Source organism: Bombyx mandarina, chromosome 22 (assembly GCF_030267445.1).
Source record: "Bombyx mandarina strain Sakado chromosome 22, ASM3026744v2".
Classification (NCBI taxonomy): domain Eukaryota; kingdom Metazoa; phylum Arthropoda; class Insecta; order Lepidoptera; family Bombycidae; genus Bombyx; species Bombyx mandarina.
Window position 1 is genome coordinate 7798268 of NC_143228.1, and position 15042 is coordinate 7813309.

General features: G+C 35.8%; 2 protein-coding genes across 2 annotated transcripts; one reads left to right on the plus strand and one right to left on the minus strand.

Annotated features, from left to right (window-relative positions):
• Positions 1-2316: 2316 nt before the first annotated feature.
• LOC114250851 (uncharacterized) lies at positions 2317-6840 on the minus strand. The gene is made up of 5 exons (XM_028184899.2): positions 6243-6840; positions 5599-5820; positions 5206-5340; positions 4724-4940; positions 2317-4100 (listed from the first exon to the last, which is right to left on the minus strand). Exons 1-5 carry the CDS (start codon positions 6486-6488, stop codon positions 3634-3636), a joined length of 1287 nt encoding a protein of 428 aa, XP_028040700.2. The 5' UTR covers positions 6489-6840; the 3' UTR covers positions 2317-3633.
• Positions 6841-7849: 1009 nt separating this feature from the next.
• On the plus strand, positions 7850-11912 carry IntS12 (integrator complex subunit 12). Its single transcript, XM_028184908.2, has 2 exons — positions 7850-8494; positions 9195-11912. The coding sequence occupies exons 1-2, from the start codon at positions 8069-8071 to the stop codon at positions 9495-9497; spliced, it is 729 nt and encodes a 242-aa protein (XP_028040709.2). The 5' UTR covers positions 7850-8068; the 3' UTR covers positions 9498-11912.
• Positions 11913-15042: the final 3130 nt, after the last annotated feature.

Sequence of the window (15042 nt, forward strand, 5' to 3'; positions counted from 1 at the left end):
TTTAATGGTACGTATTAGCGGTAGTAGCCAAATCATCAATAACAGATAGTCATGTCCCTTATTTAGAGACATTAGTCGCAGTATACAATCGTAATGTGTAAGTGGGATCACGCTTTGATAAATCAGTACATACTCGAATGATTATTAATTTATTTTATTAGTTTGTTTGCTTCTGTTTTATCAAAGATATCCCTTTCGTTAAACATGTAAAAATGCAATTGTGATAATTAATTTATTACGAGATATAAAACAATAAAAATACGTCCGAGAATTCGTTGAACTATATATAGTTTTCATCAAATCACGTTTGAAATATAAATTTCAATTAAGACATTTGGCTGTTTGAATACGATTCATACATAATTTTTGTTAATGATTTATTAAAGGGTTGCTATTTCTAAAATATAGCTTCTAAGTAATTAATGAATTTTTTTAAACACTATGTTAAATGATTCCTTTTTATTATTTTCAAGCGGAAATACTAACTTCTTTATTAAGCAAGTTTTCGTAGATTGATACTTATAATTGATACTCACTTGTCAAAATATTTTTGTATATTTGTGCACAAAATTGTATTAACTTTGTTTTGTTCATACATGATCGATTTTGTAGCATGTGCTCTCGACTGTCCCAATAAGAAAAAAAAAGTTTGAATACAGCTTTCAAGTAAATAAGGAATTTAAATCTTACCTATTGATATATCAGCTCAAAATCTCAATCTAAATAAATGTTTTTACCTTTTAAGTAAATATGAGCAGCATATTGGATACAGAAGAGATGATTGCATTTAGATAATGTGAATATGACAATATTTCATTGTTGTTAACCATTAACCTGTTTAATATTAATTCTTTACCTCTATCTTTACTTAACGATCTATTGAATATTTTCCATGTCAATTTTTGTGGTAGTAACGTAGACTTCTGAAAAAAACTAACTATGTAGATCATTAATTTACATTTACTACAGATTATTACAATATATTACAAACTTTCCCATAATGTTGGACATGTTCATGTCTGTACAAGGTGATGGGTAAATTTCATGTACTGCGGCTGCGTGTTAGATCGCTTGCAAGCGTGTTCAGTGGGGTCACAAAAAATTATCATATTTAGTTTATTTTATACATAATTACCAGTTATTTACTGTCTGCAGTCCACGATCTCGTTGTTATAAACGCAATACTATTATGGAGAACATATCCCAGTCAACATATTGGTTCCTGAAAATCGACTGAGAACACCCATAGTTAGTTTACTAAAATCTGGGTTTAAATGCTCGCTAATCTCTCTTCTTATCTTGTTTTTTTTCTTTTAATAAGAAATTATTATTTATTTTTTTCAAGAAAATAATCCCTGTTCGAATCTATACTAATATTATAAAGAGGAAGGATTTGTTTGTTTGTTTGTTTCGAATAGGCTCCGAAACTACTGGACCGATTTGAAAAATTCTTTTTCCATTAGAAGCGGACATTGTCCCTGATGAACATAGGCTACTTTATTTTCATTTTTTTTTATTTTTTTTTTTTGGTTTCATGTGTGTTTTAATGTTTCCGAAGCGAAGCGAGGGCGGGTCGCCAGTTTAATTATATAGTAAGTCGTATTTTCTGTATTTTATGGCGTGATCGTTGGATTCAATTCGATGACTGACTTTTATTTTTCGTACATAATTTTTATTTCTTCTAAAAATACGACTATGTGCAGTAAAACTTTCTAAAAAAAAGGTTCTGAAGGGAATCGGTTTAAGGAATGATTTGGGATTTTCAATATAGAATAAACTGCGAACAGTATTTTGACAACAAGAGTTTTCTCCCTATGCGATCAAATAAACTATAAATTATAATATAAATTTATATTATACCATCACTAACTTCGGTATTCTTTTGGGCATTTCTGAAACTTGTAATATTCTGCACTAAAATACCGATTTTATTTTGTCTATCCATGTACTAGTATAACTATCTTTTAAATCACGATTTTAGTTTGTTCAAAATATATTAAAAAATAAGAAAATGTTTATAAATTTATTATGCTTTTATTTGTTTCGAGGTTCAATCTGTACTGGAAAATTAAATACACAATTTCAAAATATTCAGGGGAAATATTTCATATATGTATATATAAAAAACTATTTCTAATTGTCTTCTTACAAAACTTTAACTCTTTTCCACTGTTTATTGTTTATCTCAACCTATACAATAAGAATGTGTTTCACTTTGTACTATTTTAGAATTTATTAGTCTTTATTAAGATTTATTTTTATTATTCTTACAACTACACTACTCACTGCGATATCAGGAAAATAAAATAATAAGCATTTTTCATTGTTTTATTTTTATTTTACTCGGCATTTTAGTGGTTTAAATTTCAATTTGTACAAAAACTATAAAAAAGCAATCACGATTAACACTTAATAAATACGTCACAATTTAAAAAAAAGCGTGTATACAATTTATGTTACTTATCAAAAATCAAATAAAATACTAGATGAAAACATTAACAAGTTTTTAAAATCATAACAAGCTCGGGAAAAAGATCACAGATTTCACTTTGTAAAAATATAGCTGTTCATAACACTGGTAACTCCGACTAATTGAAATAAAGACGTTTATTAACGAAATTTGAATCAAAAGTTTATTTAATAATCCTCTTGAATCCTCACGATTATTTTTATATTACTGTAAAGGCAGGCACACACTTTCGATTAGCCAGCCCCGCTTTTAAGTCTCGTGTGTAGGCTTTAGGTCGAGAAGGTATGAGGTCACTTTTATTAAAATTTGTACTCGAGCTGCTGAGGTGTGAGTGGTGGGACCCCTCAAATGCAATCTAAATGCAGGATTGTTTCACGGTAGAAACAGACTATGGAAGCACCTGTGTGGGCTCAATACGCCCTAATAACATTTGTTACGCAAACTACGAAAAATGAGGCGTCATTTTTATTACAAGGCACTACTTATTTCGTCATCGTCAATGGCGTTCCCGAATGTGTTAGGTACGTATATTTTTCGATCCGATACAGAGCGTGATAAGTATTTGGCCGGAAATTTTTCACCCTGAATTTGTATTTAAAAATAAATATCACTTTCCTATTATGGCTGTTTGTTTAATTAGCGTGGTTGTGATAACAAGTCCAGAACTTCTTCTTGGCTGTTAGGTTACCAGAGGGTGAAAACACCACTACGGCGCCACTCACGTGAAACGTGGAGTCGAGATTCGTCTGGTATTGTAATAACAATACCAGACGAATCTCGACGAAAAATTGAAAGAAGCTATTGCTTTTAAACCGGAAAGCATGGTTGCTTTACGGCAGAAAAGGAGATGGTGGTACCTTTCCGTAAATTCGAATGGATGATATTTTTTCACAACATGACAATATTGTTGCCAGTTGCTGCTTTAGGAATTCGTGTATGTTTTTTTTTGTTTCCTTTGGGGTCTCGGCGACTAGACTTTTTTGCATTTTTTAATTTGATTTTAAAACATCCTATCTTAACATGGTCACACCGATAGATATTAACAATACTTAACCAATTACAACGTTATGTTAGAACGTTAATGAAACCGTTAACTTAACAATGTTTAAATCTTAGTTGTCCTAAGTGACTTACTTAATTCAAGCGATTTGAATATTTTTCGATTAATGATCGCCACTGGCATTAATAGAAAATGTATTTTTCCGATTGTTATTACTAAAATTAGAGCAGCTTTCTTTCGATATATTTAAACTGGGCAATCGGCCTGTACTGGCAGATCTTCGTATCTGAGAAGTGCTTTGCACTGCGTTCATTTGTAATGCCGGTCTTTGTCTGTTGTTACTAGCTGCAGTATCCAAGGCACGTGCACACACATCCAATAGTCTGTCTATTGTGGTGGGTTGTATTGTTTCCGTTGTATCTAAACTCTGTTGCTCTCTTCTACGCGGTGAGCTACGAGGTTCGTTTCTCCGTGTCGTCGTAGCAAGGCGTTTTAATCCAGAACCCAGAAGGGCCGGAGCGCTCAACAAGGTGTTGTACATTGTTATGAATAGAAACAATAACAAAACAACAACAATTAATATCATTAATAAACCATGCACAATTTTATTTAACGGGAAATATAATCCATCTGGAACAAAATAAATAACGTTCTTCAGAAAAAAAGGATCCCTAAACTTGTATTAGAATCCCTATAATGTTTGATGCTCTTAGGAATTTGGCGGCATTTGTAGCATTAAAAAATATTTACGTAACATAAGTTAAATCCCATTTTTCCAGGTTTGGTGAATTATGTCCTATACCTAGTCAATGAGTGTCAAATGATAAATTACAATACAAGATCGTAATTATCTTTTTTATTGCATTCGTGAATAAACGGCTCACGGCCCGGGCCACTTTAATATACTTCGATAGCACATGACTTCGAAATCTCAATTGTATTGTCTGGCTTGAAGTGTTAGACTGCCAATTCTTTAACCCGGAATGCATGATCGCTTTGCGTCAAGATGGTGGCATATGCTACTTGGTCTCATTAACCCATAGACACAGCCCACTGAGTTTCTCACCGGATCTTCTCAGTGTGTCGCGTTTCCGATTCGGTGGTAGATTTTGCAAAGCACTGCTCTTGCTTTGCTCTTGCTGCACTGTTTTTTGCTTCCCTAAGTAATACTTGTAGACTCTGAGCCACATAGGTTGAAGCCTCAACTACTTCTTTATCAAAACAGTATTTTAAATCACTAAAATAGTATTTACCTGTAATGCCAAGAAGGATTGTATTAACTGTGTCACAAGTGATGATCATTGGTTCGGAGATCAAAACCGAAAACATCCTGACAGCAATCTTTAGAGGATCCATGTGCTTGTAAAACGTTAGCAAATCTGGTTTAGGTGCTTCGCACTCTGACCAAAATTGCCATTTACATTTTTGTATTGCTGATAGAAATGTTTCAAACTCTTTTTGCTCAGCTTCCTAGAAAATAGTCTAATGTTAATTACAGCTATGATATAAAAAAATATATAATGAAATGATCACCTTTATCTTTTAGGATTAAGTTAATCAGATTGTGTAAATTTGCACACTAGTTCAGATTAGTTCAGTCAGAGTTATCTAAGTTTATTGATGTGTTTTATACCTGGTTCTGTATCCTCTATTGGATTCTTGTTCGGAAATTTATTTATATTTTTAACTTTAAAACTATTCAAATCATGACATATCATTTTAAATTAGTTCAAACCTTATAGGAAATGATGACATGGTAGAAATAAAGGAGCACGAATATAAATTTCCATTTATGTTGTTTAATATGTCTCCAGCTCCAAAGAATCATCCCTACAATACTTAATGTGATTAGAGCATAAGTTATTTGGACCTGTAACCAATAAAACATTCCAAATTTATATGTTGAATACCTTTTTTTTATATTAAAACAACACACAGAAACACACAACACAGGAAGCTTGTGTGTTTAAAAATAAGAATTAATAAATAATAATCCATGAATTTGGAAGAAAGGTACAAAAACATGCTGTTTTTAGTAATATAGCTTTAATTTATATATGTAATGATGAAAAGTGGCCTTGGTAAGATAAGTGAATTTCAGTAATTAGAGAACACTATGTGTATGTACCTTATACTCTACGAGAAATGTGTGGACATATTCATTCCAAGCCATTATGGTTTCTTCAACAATTGTAGGTTTATAAATAGCTCCTTCAATGTATCCTAAAACACGACGAAAAGTCTCTTCAGAGAATGGTTCATCAGACTCTAGATAACTGTTTAGAGTCTCCCATCTTTCATTGTTGAATTTCATATGAGTAGAAATTTCAATATCTCCTTCATCTTTTTTCTGAAACACCAGTTTTTGTTAAAGAATAAGCTGGCTGACAAGCATAATGATCCCAACATTTGGATAAGAATATTAACATGTCAGAAAGATTTTTAGTGGCTATCAAGCCCTCTGCCCAAAGCAGTCATGTGTTCCAGTTTGAAAGGTTATGGGAGGCATTATACTAAGTCTGTCAATGCTGTAACAAAAAAAAAATGGGCCACCATAATTTTAGGTGCAGGTTGTGTTTGTTTATGTGTGTATTTCAAGATGATTTCTATGTACTTTAACGTGGCTTTCAGTGACCTAGATTTTTTTTGGCAATTACAGCCCAGCTCTGAAAGTTACTTTGTTGGGCAGTTAAATGCAATTCTGACACAGGTATATTTGAATTTTAATAAGTTATCAATTTGCAATGACTACAAACAAGCTGTAAAATATACCTGTGTTCGGCTACCTTTAATCAAGATAGCAACCGTTCTTCTAAATGCCCATTCTCCGATCCCTGCACTTCTTTTGTTTATAGCAGTTTTTTGTGTTGTTAGAGTTTTGATATCTGGTGGAAGATTTTCTTCTATGGAGACTACATTATTATCATAGTGCCAAGGGTCAGGACCCGTTTGCCTCTGACATACCATAATATCAATCCAATTATAAAATATTATCAAATATAGAAGGTACAAATTCATTGTAATGTCTCAAAATTTTCAATGTTAAACGTTGTGTTTTTATAATAGTGCTATAATATCTCTTTCATTTATTTACTATGTATAAAGCTATTGTTTATTGAATTCATTGTACATTTTCAGTTATTGTTTACTCATGTAAGTTGTAACATGACAACACACGATAAGTGTGATAACTATAATGAAAGGTTAAATGTATTATCAATTATGTAGAGGACATTTAATTATTTGAAACTTTTTTGAAAGAGCAGATGTTGCTCAGTAGATATTTAATATATTTGTCTAGTATTTGTTAAATGTATTAAATTTATGTACCATGTTGACATTTCTTTTCATTAATATGATTGATTATGATAGTGTAGTCTGTCATTGTCATTGCTGTCATGTTTTTTTTGTTTTATTTGTCGAACAGGCAAAATAAACAGAACCCATTCTTCTACATATTTTGTAATCAAGATCGAAGCTATATTTGATGCCTGAAAAGTGTAACGTAACCTAATTAAATGAAGTGAGTTAACACACCTACTTAGTAACATGGTGGGAATTCATTAAGATTTAATAGATTTATTGGAAGAACTTTTGCTCTTTCATAGATACCAAACTTAGAACTCTCATATGTTTTCATCGAGACAACTGGAGGAAAATATTTGAGTGCGTTTATAATATTTGCGTTTATAATATTTCAGTGTGTTTTGTAAAATTGACCTGACCCATACAAGTAATCAAAACCTCGCCATTGTTTATCTTCCGTGCGCTGCTTTACGTCAGATGTGTTTTGAATGCTACAAACCAATAAACTGCAATTGGCTGAAGGCCTAGTACAACTAGCCACTTCAACAGCATATAATAAATAAAAAAAATTCTCACCTTTGCTTTGTTTTATAAGTCAGAGCAGTATTCATACTAAGTATGTTTCACAGCTTGCTTTCGCTGTTAGACTTTCGCGTCTAGCTTCTTTGGCTGTGTACAGTCACCATGAAAAGTATTTTTTTATTTTTCCTTAATTGAGTGGATGATTTCACGGCTCACCTTGTATTAAGTGCCCTCCGGAGCCCATACACATCAATAACGTAAATGCTGCTACCTAATGAGACATGACCTCTAAGCCTTAGTTTCAAAATTCAACGGTTGCCTGCCTTTTCAAACTGAAACCCATAACTCCATAATGCCAGAAATAGGCAAGGTGATGGTACCAACCCGTGCGGGCTCACATGACACCTTACTATCACTAGTTACGAAAAGTTTATTTTTTGCGGGTTTGATATTTATTTGTGGATTTGAGCACTGGTATAGTCTCAAAAACAAGACTCGGCTGTATGGGCTGGCCCCTTTTGTATATTTAATGTAGGAAGAAAAAAACTAAATTGTAGAAAAAATACAAAAAATAAAAAATCTGTAAATTACGGCAGTCTAAAACATAGAACACTTAATATACTAAAACTTATGATTTTACGCCCTGTGAACCTGGCAAAACCCCTCGAGGCTACCAGAATAGGGAGGCAAAAAAATATTGTATTATCATTTATGAAATACAAACGTACAATTCGTTCCTGTAGGTTATTTAAGTTTCAGTGTTAATAAACATGTCATCAATTGATTTCGATCCAGCTATAAAATTATGTTTAAAATACTTACATTCAAGTTCTGTTGATTCTACGGAACAATTGCGATTGACTCTCGATGATCACATCAGACAATCATATGGTAGTGCAAAAACACTCGGTAATATGTTACCGAAGAAATATCTTAATGAAGAGAAAATGGAGTCACCTAGATCCAAACACAAAATAGATAAGAATGCAGTAACTAAGACTGTTCCTGTACCACAACAAAGTCCACAACAAATTCAAATACCTGAGAGAGAAAACGATGATGGTTCAGTTATGGATGGAGAATTGGCTTTTGACTTGTTAGAGGAAGACTTGACTTGTGCTGTCTGTAGACAAATAGCGGTGCAAGCCGGAAATCGCTTAGTGGAGTGTGATGGGTGCCGGGCACTGTACCATCAGGTTTGTGATGATAAAATTTATATTAAAATAGTACAACAAAACATTTGATAAGCTAAATCTGAACATAGATGTATGTTCCATGTCATATATCATATGTTTAAGGGAATCGAATTAGTGTAGGAAAACAATCTTGATCTATCTTGCTTGCTACATTACGTTTTTGTAATACAAATGAAGTTAAATTAGAAGGCGTTCATAGATTATTCTTTACATTACTTTAGGTAGACAAATAAGCATTTTGACCACTTTATAAATACAAACAAAAACTTATAAACAGTAATCACTTAGATTACTGTCTATAATGCTGCGACCTGGAGATATAATTATTATAAAAATAAAGTGTTATAAAAATAGTACTCTACCCCTTTGAAGTAGTACACTTGACTGCTTTGTGACTGCCTATCTGGCTATAAAAGTATTGATTTATAATATTGTTATTCTTTCTACATGAAAACTACATTATACATTTATTAAGAAAAGAAAAAAGTATATCTGTTACCAAGATTTGAACATTTTGAATTTATTTGATTGCATCACCATTTATATGAGTACATAGAGTGTCTTACTAATTAGCCAGCAAAAGCTATATCACAGTATTTCTGGCATTGCTTTTGGTGTGTGAGGCAAAATTTTATTTATTCTTGAGAGTTCAATTGAAACAGTATTCAATTACAAGTGTTATTCTATCTATTTTTTCCAGGATTGTCATAAGCCTGTGATCAGTGACAATGATATCGCTGCAGGTTGGCAATGTGCAACCTGTCTTGCAGCACATGGATTTACAACTAATTATTCAAGTAAAACTTCATCGAGCTCCAAGTCACCATCAAGAGTGTCTGGTTCCACAACCCCTGTAAAAATTTCATCTAGCAGTTCATCTTCATCATCACCATCGAAAGTTGTTACTCCAAATATGAATATCATTTCTGCAGACAAAAGGTTGCAGATAATGAAGAAGAAAGCTGCAAAACAACATGAAAAGAAGAAAAGCTCTAAGTCATAATTACATATGTCGCTTAAGTGACATTAAGTGTAATTCTATTGATTAATAATGGTTAGATTAAAATTCCACAGCCAAGTAACAATCTTTAAAATTAAATACGGTAAAAGCTCCTTATTCGCGCTTCCTTCATAGGCGTTTTCACCATTCACGGGTTTTAAAATGCAACTCAGTTCCTATAGTATTTGCGGCTAAAGATTTCTTTATTTGCGGATCTAATCAGTACAACGATAGATACACAATGATAAAAAGGATTTCAATGTTTAGGCCTTTAATCGAATATATATCCTTGTAAACGCGACGTCAAATTATGTACTAATAAAATAGTAAGATAGATCTTAATAAAACTACGCCTAAAGTATGTTGTTATGATATCGCTTTGACAAAAGCCGCTTTCGCCGGTTCGACGTTTTTGAGAATGTAAACAAACAGACTTAAATCAACCTTAAAATGCATCACATAAATTCTATTTTTAAATGCGGCTACGTGAGACGTTCCTTTTTTTAGTAAGAGTAGCGTTTTTTATTGTTTCGTCTTTACGATTCCATATTTCCACGGTTTCTTTATTCGTGGCTTATATTCTTCTTCTTCTCAGTCGTTCACTCCTGGCGGAGTGGTCGTGGTTACGTAAGTCTTAATATTTGATTGCGGCTTTTGAGAGACTTCTCCATCTTTCTCTATTTGTGCCGGTACGTGTACACTCAGTAAGGGAACACTTCGTAGATAACTTAACCAAGTCTGTCCACCTTGTGGATGATATACCCCGCGAATAAAGAGCTTTTACTGTACATACCTAGTCAGGTCATAAATTCTGTCACATGTTTAATGTAAAATAATTGAAACAAGTTTATTCATTATGTAACCATTCATATACCAAAATGAACTTAACAAAACATAGATTCTTATGACACTAAAGTTTATTCAAAATGACTTCCGTGATTTTGAATACAGACCCTCAATCTGCGCGGCCAGTCGTCTATCGCAGCACGAACGAGGTCCATGTCAATATCGGCGGCTGCCTTAATCAAGGATGTCTTGAGTGACTCCAAATTGGGATGAGGCTTTGAGCACGCCTTTTCCTCCAAGTGTTGCCATATCTTGTAATCTAACGGATTCAAATCTGGACTGGAGGAGGGCCAGTCTTCGTGCCGGATGAAGTCGATTTCACGCGCCGCCAGCCAGTCTTGTGTGCTCTTCGCTCTATGAGCTGGCGCCGAATCTTGTTGGAATACCCAATGCCTGTTATTGAACATGGTATGAGAAACAGTTTCCACAAGGTTCGTCAGGACTGTATTTTGATACACAACTGTATTCGTTTTTACACCTTTCTCACAAAAATGTACCTCTGTTAAGCCCCAATAAGAAACTCCCAATCATACCATGAGCGAGGCTGGAAAATGACCTCGTTGGACACGCGGAATACGGTTGCTCGCTTCTTCACTACTGTGTGCGTACACCTTATCATTTTGTTTGTTGTAGCTCTCTTCTACGGTAAAAATTTTTTCATCCGAAAAAAGAATTTCCCGATATTTTTTTCCCGCGTACCGCTTCAACAAAGCGCGGCATCTCTTCAGTCTCAGGTCCATTAGACGAGCATTCAAACGATGCCCTGTTTTTCTTCGATATGCCCGAAGCCCTAAGGCTTCATTTAACACCCTTTTCACCGTGGTTCTGCTTAACCCCATCTGAAGGGCCAACAGTTTCTGCTTACGTTTGGGATTTCTTTGAATTCGCGCCTTCACAGCTTTTATCACTGCTGGAGTCCTAACAGACCGAGGGCGACCACTTCTTGACCTGTCATCTACACTAGAGTCTTCATTGTATCGTTTGATGGTACGATAAACGAATCTTTTGGTTATATTCAAATTTTTCAGTATGTTAAAAATTTGAATTGGCGCGTAACCGCAACGATGCAACGCAATAACTGCAACACGGTCTTCTTTAAGCGTCCACTCCATATTTAAAAATGAGTGAAATTCTAAAAGTATACATTTTTATTTTCATGAACAATTCGAAATTCGAATTCAATAAACTATTTTGTGGCCAGCATTCTAAAAGAAAAGTTTTTACTGTGTGACAATACTTATGACCTGACTAGTTACTTAACAAGTGGTCATAGTTTACTTACATAAAGTAATACCACCATTGAACAATGAAATTTTACAGAATTCGCAAACGTATTGTCACCATCCTGCTCATTTTTGCCCCTGAATCAGTCACATGTGGATTAGACAAACAGTGGTAGGATTGTAGTAGGACAATTTTTGAGCCGTTAAGCAAAGTTATCAACGTTTGAGAATCATCTTGCTCGTATAGCAAGTTGTTTGTAAGATAAAAGTATCAACTTCATAACCATATTCATATATTGTTAGTAATAAATATATATGTAATTTAAAGAAATAAAATTGAAAAACTTTTTTTTGTCCTTATTTTATCCTTCTATTCCTCAATAAAGTTCATTTATGTAGATAGACAGGTTTGGCTAGAAACATCATGGTCGGAGGTGGAAAAACGTCATGGTCACAGTAATGGTATTCATAGATGTAACACCGTCACTTACCTTAGTAGTTAGGACCATTGGTCGAAGTCTCAATCACCGCTCAATCTCAATCACTCTTCAATCCGGATATCAAGATTAACCGTAAAGGTGCTAATAAAATTTATTATGATTAACACTTTTTGACAGTATTCTAAACACGGATTTGTTAGCAAATTTGAGTTAGACTTTTTTTTATGTAACTTTAAAATCATTTGTTTCGTGCGATGCACAATCGTTATAACTTTCTCTTTATAAACTGCAAATTTGCATTCAATATGAAGCTTTATCTAGTGTTGTACATTGCAAATTTTTAGCAAGTGTCATTATTGGGTTTTTGTGGATTTATGGAAAAATGAAGACATTAAAATAAAAATATGTGATCCTGTGTGCCAGGCATGGGCTCCAAAAATACATATTTCAAAGAATACTAACTTGTGACATTCCTACTTGGGATACTACTAATGTATATATTGAGCGAAGACACACTGTACCTACACTACCTACTGCTCTTAAATACTTTTTTGTTAAGTTGACATGTATCTACATACCTTCTATGTACCTATCTGAGTAACAACGTATTTCATCACTATAAGACGTTCAAATTTGCACACAATTTAAGGACCGATGACGATACTATAATTTTAATTAACTTTCCCTAATAATCTTTTTTTTTTTTTTATTGCCCTTGTAGGCAGACGAGCATACGGCCCACCTGATGGTGAGTGGTTACCGTCGCCCATGGACTTCAGCAATGCCAGGGGCAGAGCCAAGCCGCTGCCTACCGCTTAATACTCTCCACAAGCCTCGTTTGATGAAGATCATGTCATAGCGCTCGGGAAACACCGTGGAGGAGAGTCCATTCCATAGCCGGATGGTACGTGGCAAAAAATACCTCTGGAAACGCACTGTGGATGACCGCTGTGGCTCCAGGTAGTATGGATGAACTCTATTCCGGTGGCGGGCGGTGCGATGGTAAAAACGAGATGACGGTATCATCTCGCACAATTCTTCAGAGCACTCCTCATGGAACATACGGTGCAAAATACAGGAACCGAAGTCCCTCCGCAGACCCAGAGGTTCCAAACGATCTGTGAGAATGGGATTATCGACAATCCCAACGGCTCTCTTCTGTATGGAGTCAAATGGAAGTAGCTGGTATTTGGGAGCCCCGGCCCAGAGATGGGAGCAGTATTCTCCACGCGAGGCCGGACTTGTGCTTTATAAAGCAAAAGTCTTTGTCCAGGCGTGAAGTACCGCTTCGCTCTGTTGAGGACTCCCAGCATTTTGGACACCAACTTGGCTTTGCCTTCCAAATGACTCCAAAATTGGACATCGCGCGAAATGTCGACCCCAAGTATCCCGATAGTCTCGGAAAGTTGCAGGGATACTTCTTGGAATTGCGGCGCCATGACAAAGGGATCCTTCTTCGCAGTGAACGCGCAAACTTGTGTCTTTAACGATTCATTCGATTACGTTCAATTCACCCCTATCGGAGACTCGCCCCAGGGAGTTCTCACTTCAACCACAAGTTTTGATCGTCTCTCTTGCACCACGCTTCGAGAGAGACTCTGATGGTCCATATATCGCGCATCCCCCGTGCTGTCATCCGCATAGCAAAGCATGCCATCAATAGACAGCTTGTCATTGATATACAGGATGAAAAGCGTGGGGAAGAGCACCGACCCTTGTGGAACGCCAGCGTTAATGGTCATGGTATCAGAACAGTCACCGTCTACAACGACTGTGATGCTCCGCCCATCCAAAAAGCTAGCGATCCACTTGCAGAGACCCTCGGGGATTCCGTAAGATGTTAGCTTCGTCAGAAGTGCCTTATGCCAGACCGTATCGAAGGCCTTCACGATATCAAGGCTCACAGCAAGAGCCTCGCCTTTGCTCTCCAAGGCCAGCCCTTCTGTGAGTAAAGTATACAAGAAGATCGCCAGCTGAGCGACCGTGACGGAAACCATACTGCCGGTTACTGATCAGCTGGCGATCCTCAAGATACTTCAGGAGTTGTATATTTATTATTCGCTCCATCACCTTGGAAAGCAAAGAAGTTATCGCGATAGGCCTATAGCTCGATGGGTCCGACCGGTCACCCTTCTTGGGGACAGGGTGGACGTGTGCGGTCTTCTATGAAGAAGGCACCCTGTTAGTGCAATAAGAGAGGCGATACAAACGCGTTAGCGCAGGCGTCAGCTCAGGGGCGCACGTTTTCAAAACCACTGCAGGGATGCCGTCTGGCCCACTCGACTTATGGACGTCCAGGAGTCGGAGTTCCCGCCTGACTGCATATTGTGTGAAGCAGATCTCCGGCAGGGAACTATCACATCGGGGGATGTTCGGTGGTGTGGCACCCCCGTCGTCCACAGTCGAGTTCGAGGCGAAGAGTTTGACCAGAAGGTCAGCCTTCTCTTTTGCACTATGGGCCAGACTGTCATCGGACTTGCGTAGTGCTGAGAGACTAGACCTGCAAAAATTTCCTTCTGCAGCTAAACGCTCAGCTGTTCAACTTAGCTAAAGCCTAACGAAAAATAAGTTTGAGTGCATTCGAGTCCGCTTGTGAACAACGTAGTCTATTCTACTGATAACAAATCAGTAAAGTTATATCTACGACTAATATTTTGTTGCTTGATGGTAAGATAGTTAATAACCAAAGTTATTCAATGATCGATCTGTCAAAAAGTTAAAACTCAATGATTTTACCTACTTAATCTTAATGTGTAGTAGAACAAACTCACTTAAAATGTTTATTTAAGACGAAAGCTCTCAATGTTAACATAATGTACGCTCCTGAAATTTGAACATTGACGCTTGTTGACAGAAACACAAGCAAAAAGGATTACTTTCTGATGTTTTTCAACATTTGTAACCAATCCTGAAAGTTCGTTACTGTGATTGGTCGGATTCTGAAGTAGGGCGGATCGGGATGAACGGGATGTTACGCTGAGTTTCTGGTGACTACGCTCTTTTGAGCCTAAAACAAATGGAATAGAGTCAATTGTAGCG